This window comes from Silurus meridionalis, chromosome 2 (assembly GCF_014805685.1).
Source record: "Silurus meridionalis isolate SWU-2019-XX chromosome 2, ASM1480568v1, whole genome shotgun sequence".
Lineage (NCBI taxonomy): Eukaryota > Metazoa > Chordata > Actinopteri > Siluriformes > Siluridae > Silurus > Silurus meridionalis.
The window spans coordinates 30,599,435-30,617,910 of record NC_060885.1 but is presented as its reverse complement, the minus strand read 5'-3'; the positions used below and the strand labels follow the sequence as shown (position 1 = coordinate 30,617,910).

Genomic DNA, 18,476 nt, shown 5'->3' with positions numbered 1-18,476 from the left:
AAGGTCAGGATTTATTAGAGGCAGAATTGGTCAAAGAATATATTGGGACTTAATCTTCTTCTTCATTGGGGGTCGCCACAGCGGATCATCCGTCTCCATACCCCCTGTCCTCTACATCTGCCTCTTTCAAACCAACCACCTGCATGTCTTCCTTCACCACATCCATAAACTTCCTCCTTGGTCTTCCTCTTTTCCTCCTTCCTGGTGGCTCCATCCTCAGCATTCTCCTACTGATATACTCCATGTCCCTCCTCTGCACATGTCCAAACCATCTCAATCACACCTCCATCACCTTGTCTCCAAAACGTCCTACATATAAAAAGTACTCGTTATTTTGGTGAATATAAAGTCAGGTTATTATTATCATGCTTTTTATTTTTAATAATAATATTATTATTATTATTATTATTATTATTATTACTACACTTATCTGGATTGGAGGAGCTCAACAAGAAGAATATCAACAACAAGAAAAAAGAAGAAATAATTAAAGTTGTGGATTATGTATGTATAACAAATTGTGCTTGTGACAATTAAGTTAATAAATGTTACTATTAGACTGCAATATTATTATTCTTCTTAATCAATAACAGCGAAACGCCGTGGAACCTTCACCAGCCAGCCTACTTATTACTCTGAAATGAATATGGGACTTTTATTATGTTTTAGAACGTTTTTGACACGTGCTTCACAGTACGGAAGTAAACTGTTGCGTCATTAGTGCGTTTCATTTCAACAGATGTTTAGAAGTAAAATTTGTATTTAAGCACAATGAATGATCGAGAGCTGGACCTTACCGGAGCCCAAAAGGAAACAAAATCCAAATATCCCGCTATCAACAAGAAATATGAATGTAAGTGCGGAAGAATTTAATGCCGAGCTTTGTGGATAGGAAACATTACAGGGTTGCCAGATTGGTCGTTTAAAAATTGTATATGGTTTTTGGAGTGTTTTGACAGATATATATGACTTTATATCGTTTCACGTTGTTTATTGGATGGATTAGAATTACATCATAATTACATGATTACAGCAGTGCGAAATTATAATTACTATGCCATCTAATCAACAAAAATAAATAAATAGTACTTATCACTTATAATTCGGTTATACTTATATATCAGTACCAAATCCTGTCATCTACTTGCTTTTATTCATTTTTTCGCAATGTATTACTTAAAACACACAAGTGTTACTGTGTTAAATCTTCAATTACAGTGCCGTGAACTTTGCACTTTTGTCAACGAGTTATCTTTTGACACCGAGTCGACTCGTGGAGCCGATTCCTTTAGCTAAACGACTCACACCTAATGAGCTGTAATGGAGTGATTGAGCACAGACACAGCAGGCTGGGAAGCATTAATAACACGAATACAGGGATGCTGACAGTGTCTGTTATAAATGCACAGCTTTCCTTCTTTTTTATTTCTTTATTTATTCATTCATTCATTCATTCATTCATTCATTCATCTCTTCATCCCATAATCCAATCCCAAGTAAAATTTGGTTATTTGGTTCTTCATTGGCCATCATGTTTCAAAGTGTCTCTTTTCTATAAAGAATTAAATAAATAAAATAATGCATGAACTAAGCACCTTGTAGGAGCTAACTGCTCGTCTAACTGAATCACATTGAATGCAAACGTGTGTACTACAAACCATGTGCATTTTTCCCCCCTTTTTCTCTCACATTACTATTTCAAATGTAAACTGTATATACCATAAATCCTGTTCGTTTTCTTTCCAATTTTTCCTCTAACATTACTATTAGGAATGCAGATCTGTAGGCCATAAAACATGCATGCATTTTGTTAGTAATGTAAAACCATTTCAAATGCAAAAGTTTACATAGCAGAAATCTTGTGCATTTATTTTTCCCCCTTTTTTAATCTTAAATTACTATTTCGAATGCGAACGTGTAAACCATAAATCCTGTGCATTTTTTCCAGCATTTTTTGCTCTCACATTTCTATTTTGAATGCAATAGTGCTGTCCAAAAAACATGCATTTATTAATTTTTTTGTTTAACTTTTTTTTACTTTCACATTTCTAATGCAAAAGTGTATATGCTATAAATTCTGTTTTTTTCCCTTTTTTTCTCTCACATTTCCTTGCGCATAAACAGTGCATTTATTTATATATTTATAACAATTCGTATTTATAGATAGAGAGAGATTTTTTTTTTTTTTTTTTTTTTACCAATTTCAGAGCCAAAGTGGGTTTTTTTTTTTCCAGATTTTTTTTTTTTTTTATAAATATTTGGACCACTAACGCACACCTTATGATCTTCCAAAGTAGATTATAAAAATAAAATTAATTACAAATTAAAACATAAATAGCTTGTATCACTTAGACAGAACTGTATAAATATAATTAAAGTAATAAGTAAATAAATATGTCATTTTTCTGACACAAAAACAATATAATGGCAGACATATTAATGTTGAATCAAAGACAATGTAGATTCTCAGTAACATAGAATTGAGTGGAAGAAACCATTTTATAGGGAAAAGAAAAAAACAGTGTTAAATAAGCTTCATCTGCTTCTCCACCCTTATGTAATAGCACACACACACACACACACACACACACACACACACACACCCTCTTAGTTAGTGTAATCTTTTTCTTGTTATTGGAAACTTTCTCCTGGAAACATGCAACTTGAACTAACTTTCCTCGTGTACAATATTTTTTCCAGCAATGAGGTAACTGTTATTGTTCACTAGAACAGGCAATGGGAGGATTTCTTTCTCTTTTTCTGCAAATGGATGATGATGTCATAACGATGTTGTTTTGTGTAATATTGGGTCAGCTTTTGTTCTTTTTTGTGTAGTAATTCAACATATTTTTTTTGTATTTGATTGTAGATCTGGATCATACCGCAGATGTCCAGTAAGTGAACATTTCCGAGCCAGAAATGCGAAGCTTCAACAAAAAAATACAAAATCATAACACAATATGGTTCGATCAAGGTTTGGTCAGAAACTGCGCTTAGATTAGTCGTATTTTATTTTTAAACAAACCTGATTTCAATGTGAGGTTTTTCAATGTCAGTGATTTTATAAATGAACAGAAAATATAGTTTTACTAGAAGGTTGTAAAGTTCAGTAGTAACATTTGGCATCAAAACAGCTGCTACCAGTTTTCAGTTCTTTTGAGGAAAAAAAAGTTTGGAAAAAAAAAAACAGACGATATCACAGTTTGTCAGTAGCCCTTTCAGGTTTTTTGTCATGTAAGCAAAATATAAAGAAGCACCGCTTTAGAACAAATTGCACAACTTTATATGTTGTATATTTATCCATTTTCGGGGTACAATTCAATATCATGCATTAGTTTGGACAATAATTTGACCTATTATGTTATGAGGTGAGTTCCATGAAGTGTGCTTAAAGTTATTATGGCATTTTATCAGACACTTTTATCCGAAGGTTGAATAACAATTTGTGTGTTTGTGTGTTTCAGGTTGCATTCTTGGGGGGACTCCTTGGAGGAGGCATTTGAACAGAGTGCCATGGCCATGTTTGGTTATATGACCGATACAGAGACAGTAGAACCTATCGATACGGTAGAAGTTGAATCAGAAGGTGTGTGTGTGTGTGTGTGTGTGTGTGTGTGTGTGTGTGTGTGTGTGTGTGTGTGGATAACTTGTATGCTCCATAACGAATATCACTATAGGTGTAAACTTCAGAATCTGATGTCCCGCAAGCACTGAATCGGACACTGAAAACATGAAAATGCTGTTTTTTACATTCAATGTTTGAATATAACACAGTCGCTGAAAAGTGCAGCAGTGGCCATAAATCTTCCCTTCATCTCTACAAGAGACACACAAAAAAAAAATGCTATTAAATAAGCACAGAATTAAAGATCTGTAATGTATATAGACTGTTTTTGTTCTCAGCAGATAAGAAATAGAGGGAGGGGAAAATAGGGGAGGCTCCTGTGCATTGCGTCTGTTTATAAATCTCATTAATCTCCTCTAATAATAGCTGGAGATGTATTAAAGATATACAGTACAGACCAAAAGTTTGGACACACCTTCTCATTCAAAGAGTTTTCTTTATTTTCATGACTATGAAAATTGTAGAGTCACACTGAAGGCATCAAGGGCTATTTGACCAAGAAGGAGAGTGATGGGGTGCTGCGCCAGATGACCTGGCCTCCACAGTCACCGGACCTGAAATCAATCGAGATGGTTTAGGGGTGAGCTGGACCGCAGAGTGAAGGCAAAAGGGCCAACAAGTGCCAAGCATCTCTCTGGGAACTCCTTTAAGACTGTTGGAAGACCATTTCAGGTGACTACCTCTTGAAGCTCATCAAGAGAATGCCAAGAGTGTGCAAAGCAGTAATCAAAGCAAAAGGTGGCTACTTTGAAGAACCTAGAATATGACATTTTTCAGTTGTTTCACACTTTTTTGTTATGTATATAATCCCACATGTGTTAATTCATAGTTTTGATGCCTTCAGTGTGACTCTACAATTTTCATAGTCATGAAAATAAAGAAAACTCTTTGAATGAGAAGGTGTGTCCACACTTTTGGTCTGTACTGTACCTCAAGAGCATGAGGATGGTGTAAGGATGAGTGTTGCTGTTGTCTGTCTGAACTAATGACGTTTTTATATTGAACTTATTCACCAGGTGTCGATTCCCCAGTGAAAGTACAGGAAAGTCGAGTAATCGGTTTTACAGCACGATGTCTAGCGCAGTGTTATTCAGAAATACAGAGCGAAGGGAGTTTTTGGATGGGATCACATTTACTGACACTTTGTTGACTCAGGTTCTTCCTTGTAATACAGCATTGTTTAAAAGAGACAGTGTAGTCATCTCTCCCTGAGACCTATTGCCTTTCTCTCTAGTGCCACCCATATGAATGATGAGATGAATCAGGAGTACAGCCACTCGTTGAAGGACAGTTTATTAAAATGCAGTCGCAGTGATAGCTAAACTTTGTAGTTTCTGTGAATTTCTATTCTTCATACAAAGATTTCGGAGTGCATCAGTATTAAGTACTGAATTGGGTGCTGGATTTGAGTAATAAAGTGACCCACTTTTGTATTCGGAGACAGGCAGTGGGTCTAAGTGAAAACGTTTACTCTGGTGAGGCCTTGCTGAGGTATTCTGTGGCCTGAGCCCAAGTTTCTCTTTCATTGGTCAGACCAGTATGTGAAGCACTTCCTGTTTAATCTGCTTAAAAAAAGTTCTGTCTGTGTTCTCTAAGGTGAGGATATGGAATCCCTTCTCTTTCATTTCCTGGATGACTGGCTCTTCAAGTTCAGCGCTGACCTCTTTTTCATCCCTCGGGTATTTCACATTTAGAGTTATTGAGAATCTCAGTTTTACAGAAGGTATAGTCTCGGGAGAATCTCGAATGGTTTCGAATGTCAGATTATACAGTACACCAGTGTAAAGTATATATTTTTTCACTATTTCTTCCTGTATTTTATTCAGCATTAATCAAAGTTTCCTTCGAATCCGATGCACATTTCATAATTCATTTATTTTCATTTTGTATTTCATTACACATTATATAGGCAATAAGTAAATGACCTCAAAAGTCAAAATATCATTGTACAACGATTAATGTATATTGTGATCTAGAAATCAGCAATGTTTAATTTTCTAAAGTAATAAATCCTAATATGGAAATAAAGTATGCAGCCAAAATGGATGTCCTGTTGTCTGTAAAAGTAAAAAAAAAAAAAAAATGCTAGCACTTTTTTAACAAAACTTTCACTCGCCACAGCAAACACATCGTTAAAAATGTTTTTCTGAACAATCCTGATTTCGAATTTGTCATTTTGTTTCCTAGGAAGTAAAAGTGTTACACTTAGACCGGCTGCGCTTCAGAATTCGCTCTATCGGGTGAGTACACCAAAGGCATTTCATTACAGTGTACCAATGAATGGACGTATTATGTCTTCACCTTCTAAACACAATGAGGCCTGTGTCAGTGTCGTAAAATGGGAAGTCGGAATGCTGGTCTGTGAGAGCGTCACTGTTTTTGAAACAGATGAATTCATTTATATTCCAGCAAATTGGAAGGATATTTAAAAAAATTCCAGGAACCAGATTTTCAGTAAACACTGGGCCAGGAAATAACTCACAATTCCGCTTGGCTGAGTTTTAGCAGTGGAACCTTCATTTAGGAGCTCCTGAGAATTTTCAGAACTTAGTCTGGAGAATGCACAATTCACCTTTTATGGGCATTCGGCGTGTTAATAGCTCATCTACTTCCTGGAATTCCCCAAATCAGTGCAGGTAATGGTGAGATGAAATCCAGCCTTTCTGATATTATCAGAAATTATCAGTTTACATTTACCAATACCAATATTGTCATTATTGTGTGACAGGATTTTTAAATATACAGCATTTCTTTTGCATATAAAAGGCAAAAAAATCTCATTTTTTCGGAATAAAGTAGTTTTAACCTGGTAGCAATCCGACTAAATAGATGAATTCTTCTTTCCTGTCAGAAAGAAATGCAGATTTGGAGGGATGAGAGTATTGGTAACTGCACACAAGTTTTCTAGATCTGTGATTTAACATTTTAGAGTCTTTTATGCGTAGTAAAACTCCTATGGGAAGGGTTTCTACTTTTACTTCAGGTGATAACAAACCAACATCCTCTAAACACTAACCCCAGCCCCAACACTCTATCGTCTTCCACTCATCATAAGTCGGTCTCAGTTTATTTTTTAAGCGAATCTGTTGAGCAAAGTTTTGTAAAATCACCCAAAACAAGATTCAGACAAACAGATGAAAGAAAAGAAAATCGAGACGTTATACCAAATCGTAATCTAAAACAAATGTTTTTAAGACCTGACTGAAAATCATGGAAACATTGAGAGGGGACTTGATGTGAAGTGGGAACACATTGCAGAGCTCTACTTCTAGTAATTGTAGTATATGTATATTATTTTTAGATATTTGCATTTATTTTTATTTCTTTGTTATTATTATTATTATTATTATTGTTATTATTATTTATTTTTATTTCTGTTTTTTATTTTTTTGTATATTCTTCTTTTTTATATATATTTGCATCTATTTTTATTTCTTTGTCTTGCTGCTGTAACATAGAAATTTCCCCACTGTGGGACGAATAAAGGTTTATCTTATCTTATCTTATCTTAAATTCCAGTTCACTCCAGATGTAGTAAACTGAAAACACTCACCATTTGTTTTTGAATGGAAAGGAGATCTGAACGATAGGCAGGTACCAGACCTTGTAGGCTCTTATACACAAATAGAAGGCTTGAGTTTAATTCTATATTAGATTGAAAGCCAATGGGAGGAAACAAGCTCTGGAGTTATAAACTCGTCTAGTTCCAGTCAAGAACTTACAATCCAGCAGTGTTTTTTGAATAAGATGAAGCCAAGAGACTGAAAACTTAAAGGTCCCCCAGGTACAGCACATTACAGTAATTAAACCTTGAGGAAATAAGTGCATGTATCACCAAAAAAGTTTCAAATGTCTATAATATAGATGAAAGAAGCTATTATACCTATCCTCTTCAAAACCCTCCTATGTGCAAGCTTCTCCTTCTGCTCTCTTTTACCTCTCAATATTACTCCAAAGGCATGAACAGTGCCAATTTACTTATTTTCACCCAACAACTCCACCCTCACTGACCAAAATATGTTTTAGATGAGGGAGTTTAATAGCTCACTAAAGGCAGGCCTTCATGGCAGTGGAAGGTTCTCCAGGGTTTACCAGTCACTTCTGGTTACCGCCTAGTCTGATGTTGGTACCATCTCCTTCTTCATTCGATTTTTCTCTCATTAAATGAGTTATTACAGTCCAGTTTGCACTGAAACAATCACGTGCCACTGGGGTGTAAGGGTACACAAGAATGGCAGGGGTATAAAAAAAAAGAAACTAGATTAGCGCAGTGTCACTGTGGCTGCTCACTCCGTACTGGAAATAAGATTTGTTTTTTTCGCATGCATGAAACGCTAAAGAATCCATAGCGCTATTGTTAGCCGCTAACCAGGAAGTGGTTAGCGGCTAAATCTAGGACTATGGATTCTTTAGCATTTTATGTCCAGCTTCTCTAAAAAGAGCAAAATCCTGACCTTCGCACATATTGAGGAAGTAAAGGAACGAATGAAGGATGGAAGAAATAAGTGTGCTGAAATAATCAGAACAGTTAAATAGAACGTATCTTAAGAAAATTACATATCAAATGTGAAAACACACACTTACACACACAATCTGTATTACCCAAATGGGATCTATCAAATGTAAACTATTTAATTTGAGTTTTTCATTTAATTCAATTTTATTTATTCAATTGATTTGGTGCCAATTTAATTTGTCAATAGAATCAATAGAATAAAAGATTTATAGCATTTATTTGATTCATTCAATTTTATTTTGTATAAAATATTATCAAATATTTTATATATTTTTGAACCCAAGAAGGCGTTTTTATTAAATTGGTTTAAAAATGTACCGGTGCTGTTCGCAAATGTTAATAACAAACCGCGGTAATTATAGATAACATGCAAATATTATATTTTGTATTTATTTCCCCTGACCGTAACGAAACTGAACTGAACTCTGACTTTAATAACCGAGGTACGTACCGAACCGTGAATTTTGTGTACTGTTAGACCCCTACAGCAGTGGTCCCCAACCCTCGGGCCGTGGTCTTACCTCCATCCACTACCTTCTTAAAGGGGCTCCGGCCGCTAACACATAATATATTACCGCTAAATTCAAACCCCCAAGCAAACAAAATGTACAAAAAAACAACACAGTGGAGTCACGTTTATTATTATATTTAAAGAATACCAGTTTTTATGGTCGTATAATTTTATTTTCTTGTATTTATCCACCACAACTTAAAGGCCCGTCCGTGAAAATATTGTCTGACATTAAACCGGTCAGTGGCGCAAAAAAGGTTGTCGACCGCTGCCATACAGTACGTGGCACCCAAAATAAAACATTTCACTTGAACGCCATTGCACCGGACTCCCACATATCATCTTGCACATGGTGAACCCAAGCCAAGAACTTTCCATTTTTAACCAAGGGAGGCAACTTGGACTGCCCTGACAGTCTTATTTTCTTGTTTCCAGTGGAAACCAGTGTTTTTCTCATGTGTGAGATTTTCTCAACAGGATTATTATCTTCTTTGTTTTAACAGAACAGATGTTGTTTTTTGTTTTTTTTTGTTCTGATTGAAGTTATATAAACTGTCCCTGAATGGTGTAAATCCGCACCCGATATTATCTTAAACACCAAAAAGTGTTTAATGTTTAAATGTTTACAGAGAAGGTTTGCATAGATCATTTTTGGTTGTGTATTTATTTGTTATTAAATACTTATCTACAAACCATAGCGCCGAGCCGGGAGTCATATTGGGGGGAAAAAACTTCCATAGCATCCGATATTTATACTTTTACGGTTTTGTATGTTGCTGGGCATGAACACGTTTTCTTACCATTTATGTCTCCGTGTTCAAATGTTTTGTCCTGCAGATGGGGTGAGGAATTCAACTTGGCAAAACACCCACAAGTAAGTCATATCAGGTCATACTGTAAATTTAGCTCAGACATTATATCAGAGGTCTGGAACATTTATCCAAACGCAAATACAGACCACACCATTTATATAATCGACTAGTGATTGTTAAACAGTTAATTATAGTGGGAGGTTGTGAGTGATTTTTCTGTCTAACCACGTTCTTGAAAATCACTGCTCTCTTCACAGGGCACAGAGGTAAAAGCTATAACCTACTCGGCTATGCAGATACACGATAAAGAGAAGCCAGAGATTTTTGTCATCATCGACATATGAGAAAGAGGTTTCTCTCTTATTACCTCGGGTGCGAATCTCACCACAGAGGAAACTCTGGAAACTGAATTCAGACTGTAACTTTATGTTTTGACTGGTGAACGCAACAAAGCACTGAAGAGATGCTCTGTCATAATACGCTTTCATTAAAGGCGGGTTTTCCTTTAAAAAATCTTTTACTGCTGTATAAATAAAAAGAAATGAAATATTTTTTTCCACGTATTTTCAAAGGAATCCACTATAAAACAACAAGAGTTAAGGGAAGATATGTCCCAGCTACTATATTCTTTTACATCAACTGCAACATATAAATCTATAAATCAAACTGTTTTCAATAAACTCATTTTATTGTTGTAATTTTATGTCTTGACTGTTCCATTGGACTTATTATTTTTTTTGCCATTTATGTTGCATGTCTATAAATAGAAGCTAAAAATGTCCGGACAGCACAAATTTGTCATTTGTACTAATTTGTACCCTTTGTACATGCCATGGATTTATTGTCATGTCTATTTTAACAGACTTAATCATGTAACACTCGCTCTAATGACCCTTGCATTAGTGATCTTTTGCAGGAAAGCCCCCGTCCCTTCTACAGCACACCAACATTAATCCAGATCCAGTGTACAGATCCAGAGACCTTAGAGATCTTGTAGTTTTCCAGTTACCACCCCTTGTGTTGTTTTTCTTTTCCCCTTTTAATCAGCTGACGATGTATGGGGGGCATACTTTTCATTTTAGCGCTTTTTTATTTATTATTATTATGATTATAACAACTCTGTAATTCATGTTGAGTTGAGGTTAGAAATAAACAGACTATAAAATAAACACTGCTCAAGTTTTGATTTGTGAAAGCAAATTTTTGGATAATTTTTGTGTCAATCGTAGGTTTAAACTTCTGTGTATTTAATATTTAGATTGACCAATTTGCTTGAAAGATTATTGTGTCATTTTCACTACAAAACATGTATTGCACTCGTATCATTCAGGGGACTCAATGAGGGAAATAAAATGGTAGTTACTCAATAACCTTTTCCACCTTGACTGGTTTTGAGTGTCCGAACTCCCTTTTTTTAATGAAGTCTGGCTAAAATGTTGTAGTTATTTACAACTCTGTGTTTGAAATAAACACATATGCAAAAAAAAAATGCACAAAATGACTGATAATATATTAAGCTTTATTGTCCAAAAAAAAAAAAAAAAGATTTACTGTAGACATGTAGAAAAGTTATTTAATATATCTATCAAGGATCATTCTATACAGATTAACACAACCGTTCAGCAGCAAAGACAGATTGATTGATTCTGAAAACAGAAAATCTGAGGAATACAATGGCGCATAAAGAAAGTCATCTCCTGAAGCCTGAATTACGATTTAACCTGTTTTACTTTCTCCACTATCCCTAAATCCATCGATGTGATTTTTCAAAACTTTCATGATCTGCAAAGAACATCCATGCTGGGAAATAATTAACGAAATCATTGTCGGAGGTAAGCGCTGAGGTAAGAGGTAGGAGGCTAACAATGCAATGGCTAACTAGCTTGTTTAATCGTTTACATTTGTCTTCAGGCTTCTGGGATATGACTTGAGAGTGAAAACCTGTGACTGAAACTCCAACAAACATACTAAAAAGTAAAAATACATCTTCCCCCTTTTACATCCGAGGGGTTGAGTCAGGTCATTTCAAAGCAACATTGATTTTGTACAGCTGAATTATATTAGTTATATTAGTTATATTACTGTACATATTACTGTGTACTGTGACTTCATTTCTATACACACACACAATCGCCACACATTTCTGTAATGGCGTTTTTTTAGGCAAAATTATGCTAAATCACTGATGGAGTAAACTTGCTAGCACAACCACTGACAGGTTTCATTTCACAAGGAAAGCAGCAGAGCTTGAAACTGAAGTTAAAATATGTGTTTGTGTACAATTAAATCTTACAACTGTTTTTTTTTTGTTGTTTTTTCCAGACCAACCCAGGTTTTCTTTACAAACGTAGCATGTGCCGTGATTAAAAAAAAAGGGGATATTTGGGGGGAAAAAAAATCTAAGCTAGCCAAATCTTGATGATATTACAGCTGACCTCATTCGTTTTCAAATCGGCCTCCTTGATTTATTACCTTTAACTGTTTAATTACTCAAAAATCATCAAACTGTGGATGACACCTTATGTGAACACATGAAAGAAAGAAAAAATTTCACTGTAAGAACAGGATTTAACCACAAGCACAATCTCAAATTGGCTGAAAACTACTACTGGAATTTGAGGCCATTTTGGGAAAGTATTTATCTTTGAGGCACAAACACTTTTTGTGGCCTTCAGACAGCTGTTATCATCTTCATTGTAAAGACAGGGCGAATTCTAAACAATAAGTACCAGTTGTTTCTTGTGATAAGATGTGCAATGGACTCTGGGAAAGTACTTGAAAGGAATTCAGGAAAAAAAAAAATAAAAAGCTAAATCATGAATGCTATGCTGCAAAGGCTCAGGCAATGTTGCCAGAGAAGGCACATTTAAATGATTTCAAGTGCCAAATTAAAGGTTGCTTTGAAACGTCTTGTTCTTCAAACGACACACTCTACAAACTGGACAAAAAAATATGCATTAAAGAGAAGTCATGACATGGGTTCCAGTCAAATATTGCATTTATCAATGCTTAAGTATTACGTTACACTCGGATACTTGCCTCTGCATGGCTTATTTCTGTCTTTTCAACCTGCGAATATATATATAGGCAATCCCTGCTGCCACGACGAAGATTACCAAAAAGACTACAAGCACAAGTACAATAATTCCCTTATGACAGGAGGGCTGAGCACCTAGAAAAAAGAGAAGGGCTGATTTGAGTTACCGCATAACACACTTTTTTTTTGTATATTTTAATGTAGCACATTATTAACTACACTACGCTAAGTGTAGCGTTGCCTTAAAACCATGACATATTTTAATATTAAGATTAGAAACCTCTGGTATTCACTTCTGTTAGAACAGCCTTTAACAGTTGTTCACCCACCCTCATCTCATTTCCTTTGTCATAAAACTAATTTCAAGGAAAGAGGAGGATTGAAAGGAATAGCTGACGTCTCCTTCAACCAGATTTACGCTCAGACCATTAGAATCAATCAGGAAGGACTGACAGCTTTGTAGGTCTGTTCACATTCACAATTCTATTATTACTCAATCCAGATCCTAGTTTTTAAAGGCCAATTTGAAGCAAAATATGAACCGTTTTCATGAAGTGAGCCATAAGTGCGAGCACAGAGCAGATGCTCTGAAGCATCAAATCAAATTCCTTAATGGTGACTGACTAAAATGATGTAACAGGGCGTCCATCTGATCATAAACACTTAAAAACAAGACAGTCCCATCTGAAAACTTGTGGCTCTGTTGAAAAGTGTGCACCTCTCATTACTGGAGTAATTGTTCCATTATTCTGCTTCTTTTTCCTGTTATTGTCTGTAATACTAGATACACCGGGGACATTAGTGGCTTAGCAGGTCACTGAGGGTTTCAGGTTTTCCAAAAGAAAATCCCTGACAAAGCCAAATAGACAAATCCCTGCTATTATTCCTCCTCTGGTAGCAAGTGGTGGGAGGTAGATTTTTGTTAGGGACAGTTAATTCTGATTAGTCAGAGAAATGGTCAGAGCGTGTTTATTTTCAATACCTTTTCTACCATGACAGCAGTCTACTTAGTGAGTTGCTTACCGGAGATGATGACGGGCCTCTGCAGGTGTTGTTGCAGCAGCTGGTTTTTGAGAATAAATGTGAAGTTCAGTGGTTTGTTTGGTGCCGTGTAACTGCTTTTGATATAGTAAAGTCCCATTCCTGCGTCTGATTGCATAGATGTCGTCGTTTGATTGCTGAGGTTCTCGCCATGTTCTCCTTTCCACATCACCTCGGGAGCAGGGAATCCTTCCGTCTCATACTGCACTGAAATGTCAGAGGAGTCTACACTGATGGTTAACCTCGGTTCTGTGTAGAAAGCTGCAATAATAGACAGCACAAGTTGTAATTGTTTTGTTTTTGTTTTTTATGGGGGGTATACAGTATATCTGTGGGAGACTGGGAAAACCTTTCAGGAGCCTCTAAAGTCTGGAAAACAGCTTATTTGTGCAAATTATCTAATAATATGGCAGTAGTGAAACGCATAAAATAATGCAGATACAGGGAATCAAACATCAGAAAGGGCAAAGTGTGCTGGCCAGGAAGCAATAGTCAGTCTTTCACAAGCTGCTGATCATCTGGAATGTTCATAGTCAACATAATAGTGCAAAAGGTATTTGACTAGTGTTTGACTAGCTTGTAGAGAGAGTGTCAGAGGAGAGTGCGAAAATGGTTTGAGAAGGCTGCAGTAAGCACTCTTTACAACCACGCTGAACAGAATGACAACCAACTGAACCATTAGGCAGGCTAAAGAAGCAGAAACCACACTGAATTGCACTCCTGTCAGCCAAGAACAGGGATTTGTAGATACATCAGACACAGACTCAAAATTGATCAGATGAAGATCAGATCAATATCACTTGGTGAGTCTGTGCCCACTGCACTCGGATTCCAAAAATGTGAGAACTTCTATAGTCAGTGGTGGACAAAGTTCTCACACCATGTACTGAAGTAAAAGTGAATGTACAGTAGGTAAAATATTACTTCAGTAAAAGTTCTCCCTTTAAACTTACACTTGAATAAAAGTACAAAAGTATTTGCGGTCAAAAGTATCCAATTTTGTCACAAGACTCTTTGCTTAAACAACTCAGTTTATGCGAAAAGACTTTGTTACTGTTAGTAGAATGATATTAATGAGTCAAACATTGATTGACATCTATTAAAATTATCATGAGCCAAAATCTTTTCAACTACTTGAAAAATAAGGCCACGTGTGTTGTGGCGAGTTCGAGTCTGGATATTCTTCCATCAGTTAATCCTCTCAAAATGTTCTGCTTGCTGTTGAACTGATGGTGAACAGCATTTTGGTGATAAGTATGTAGATACACCAAGCGCCAATCAAAACAAGTTCAAAACAGATTGTGCGCTCGACACTGATTGGTGGCTTGCTGCGTGCTTGACCGGTTGTTTTTATCCGCTCATAAATAAAAAAAAGGAATGACTGATTCAGCAAAAATGTAGTTGAAATGTAGGGAAATAAAATAAAAGTCTCTGCAAATGGAAATACTTCAGTCAAGTACAGATAAACAAAAAAACTGAATTTGAGAAAGATTTTTATTTTAAACATAAATAAGCCGCACCTGTGTATAAGCCGTCTACACTGAAACTAATGAACTTTACACAGGCTTTAATGAAAGACAGTGTCTGTTACACGGTGTAACGGTGAAATATGTTGCACTTCCTTTAAGAGCAGAGCGGTATTTTGGGAATAGGCTGCCGCCGCATTTTTCCGCTGTTACTGCGTGTGTGCAAGACCGAGGAATATGTCCTTATTATTTTCTGATGCTCATTTCTAAGTTTCTTTGACTAACCTGTAACGCTGTTGCCAAGAATAATAAAAAAGCACGAGTTTTGGAAACCTGTCTGTGCTTATATGATTTCTGTTGCAACTGGAGTTAGCGAGCTCTCGCTTCACCCAGACTCAACGCGTTACAACGGCTTGTATCTAAACAGTAGCCGACCAAGAAAGTCATTGTTCACTGTCTTCCTCCTTCCTTTCACAACTATTTCTCTCAGGAGTTTATCTTTAGGCATCATCGTGCATTTAAAAAAAACCTTTTTTCTCCCGATGCCGTGCAGCTCAGAACACATGTGAGGTGCGTTTTTTTTTTCGTTTCCGTTCGGAAATTTTATTGGTCTAACATTATGGGGTTTAGTTTTTTGGCTTGAAGTTTGTGAAACCGGGAAAAACCCAGGAAAAATTCATAAATAAGCAGCTTTGCTGTTTAAGCCGCGGGGTTCAAAGCGTGGGAAAAAAGTAGCGGCTTATAGTCCGAAAAAACGGTAAGTACAGTAACAAATTACATTTACTTCGTTAATTTCGGACCATGTAAAAGGTTTTCCCAGACCACTATATAAAGGTATGCACCGTGCAATCATTAAAACTCTTGAACACATTCGGTTAAAAGAAGCCTCCTCTTACCTCCGTAGTCTAGCTGTAACTCTGCTTTGTCAGTCCCTTGATTGGTGCTCACAATGCAGAGATAGTGTCCGGCGTCCTGCACTCCCACATTGTCGATCTTGACTGAAGCATTTCCTTTGTTTAGCTGGTTCCTGAAGAGTGATGTTCGGTTCTGGTATGCAGAGTCTTGAGTATTCAGTTGGTTCTGTTCATAATAGAAGCTATGAACCACACGGTCATCCTTTTTTCGTTGCCAGGTCAAAACCAAGCTGGAAATGTCTGGGTTTTGTCCAAAGTCAGGGGAGAATTCACATCCAAGAATCACAGAGTGTCCCCTGGCTGCGGTCAAACGACTTTGTGGTACCGTCACATGTAATGGGTCTAATAAAATAAATTGTATTGGTGCAGTCAAAGGGAACTGACCTCTCATTTTAAACATAAAGAGTTAACAGTGAACGGAATAAAATGTTATTTAGGTCAAACCAAGAGAATGATGATGTTAGAAGAAAGATTGCAAAGAATGTTATGAAGAAGTTCAGGGTTCTTAGTCTGCTTTAACAACTCATCAAGACCCTGTTAAAGACCTATATTCTTCAGAACTGATGAAGAAATGCAGATGAAAAGCACAAAGCACCTGTCTTATATCTATACTTCATTCATGAACTCATTTATCTACACTTCTTTCATAAGCACACTATTCAGGTCAGTGGGTAGAGACACAATGAGACACATCATTGCATAATACATTCATTTGTTCCTAAATGGGTTTTACTTGAAAGAAATGCTACCCAGAACAAAAAAAGGAAAAAAAGGGATTGTGTGCTGGTTGAGAAAAACATTCTGTGAGCCTGTGAACTATTAAAGCTGAACTAAAATCTTATAAACCAAATCTTACATGAAATTCTTTGCGCTGAAACGACATCACGTTCAACAAATGTTATTGCATTTAAGATTCCTTCGAATCACATTTCATTTGTTAGTATGATCCAGTTTCTTTTTTTCTTTTTTTTTACATTAATGAATACCATTCAGGCTTCTTTTATTCCCTTTTTCATGAACAAACTCATGAACAAGTTATGAGACAGAAAGTAAACAGGTCTCCATACACCTGGATATTATAACTTAGTCAATGTGCTATTTAGTATTTTATAAAGGAAAAAAAAAACAATTTAAAGAATGTTTGTAGGGAATAATATCACAAATTATTTTTTATTCAAGAAATTTAGATAGTGGAATAGTTTTCAAATTGCAGATTACTATATAATATATAAGAAATAATAATACTAATAATACTTTACTTGATTTGGTCTACTCTAGAATAACTAACTCATTGCATTGCAGGAGTTGAGGGAAGAAGAGAAAATAGCAACACACACACACACTCTTTCTCTCACACAACAGGAAAATGCATTAACGTTCCCTACCTGCGTATGAACATTGGATGATGATTACACTGAGGAAGATGAGGAAGGTGCTGTGCACCACCCTGTGATATCCAACTGCGTGCATTGCTGGTGCTTTTTTCCTCCACCGTCTCCACGCGCAGACAGAAATAGAGTGTTGCTGTTCCGACATCCCACCGGAGCTCTGGCTGAATATAAATACTCCTTCTCTACCCTATTAACCCCTTTGTGAACTCCCTCCTCCTGAACTCAGAAATACTTCTCGACTTTGACCTACAAAAAACGAAAGCCGTTTGACACTGTCACACTGATTATTGGCACGAGCCCACGCGTGAATGCTCGAATCTGTGAGTCAGTCGCTGCGTGCACCCTGCTGCAATCCATTCAGTCAAACACATGCTTCCTTTTACGCCAGACTTCTACTGTCTTGTGTTTAGGCTTTTGTATGAGTCAGTGAAGGATGAACCATGTAGAAGCTTCTACTATAATTACTATACTGCGGTTTATTCCAAGCTATAATTAATGCCCACTTGGATAGGGGGCGGTAGCTTAGTGGTTAAGGCGTCGTCCTGGGATCTTCTTTTGCAACGGAATTTCGTGATTATAGTCACGAAATGTAATCTATATTGCCAAACATTTGTGGACACCTGGTCATAAGTATGGTATGTGCTTTTTTGAGCATCGCATTCAACAGTTGGTTCCAATTGCTCTTTTAATTCCCTCCGTTCTTCTTGAAAGCTGTTCCACTAGATTTTAGTGTGCGCTTGTGGACATTTGTGTTTATTAGCCAAAAGGGTGTTTGTAAAGGCAGGTACTGATGTAGGTGAGGCGAGGAAGCCTGGGGTGCAGTCAGCGTTCACGTTCATCCCCAAGCTTCTTGGTAGGGTTGTGATCAGACCTCTATGGCGGACCATTCAAGATCTTCCTCTCTAAACCATGTAAAGCATATCTGCATGGAGCTGGCTTTGTGCACATGGGTATTGCCATGTTGGAACAGGTTTGGGTTGTGAAGTGAACACAAAATTTTAGGATTCCGCATGCAAAGACATTCAATATGACGTCTACAGAGACAGCAGGAAAAGGAGAAGTGTAGGAGAGTGGAGGTTCAGGTTGGTACTTTAAATGTTGGTACTATGAATGGTAAAGGAGAAGAAGGAGCTGATATGATGGAGAGGAGAAAGGGAGATATG

General features: G+C 36.6%; 2 protein-coding genes across 2 annotated transcripts; one reads left to right on the top strand and one right to left on the bottom strand.

Moving 5' to 3' along the window:
• Positions 1–664: 664 nt before the first annotated feature.
• zbtb8os (zinc finger and BTB domain containing 8 opposite strand) lies at positions 665–10,167 on the top strand. Its single transcript, XM_046872451.1, has 7 exons — positions 665–853; positions 2,870–2,894; positions 3,465–3,586; positions 5,222–5,304; positions 5,813–5,865; positions 9,490–9,526; positions 9,722–10,167. Exons 1-7 carry the CDS (start codon positions 772–774, stop codon positions 9,806–9,808), a joined length of 489 nt encoding a protein of 162 aa, XP_046728407.1. The 5' UTR covers positions 665–771; the 3' UTR covers positions 9,809–10,167.
• A 799-nt stretch (positions 10,168–10,966) lies between these two features.
• On the bottom strand, positions 10,967–17,694 carry LOC124400701 (CD276 antigen). The gene is made up of 5 exons (XM_046872450.1): positions 17,308–17,694; positions 15,905–16,264; positions 13,525–13,803; positions 12,504–12,636; positions 10,967–12,402 (listed from the first exon to the last, which is right to left on the bottom strand). The coding sequence occupies exons 1-4, from the start codon at positions 17,456–17,458 to the stop codon at positions 12,515–12,517; spliced, it is 912 nt and encodes a 303-aa protein (XP_046728406.1). The 5' UTR covers positions 17,459–17,694; the 3' UTR covers positions 10,967–12,402; positions 12,504–12,514.
• Between the last annotated feature and the right edge of the window lie 782 nt (positions 17,695–18,476).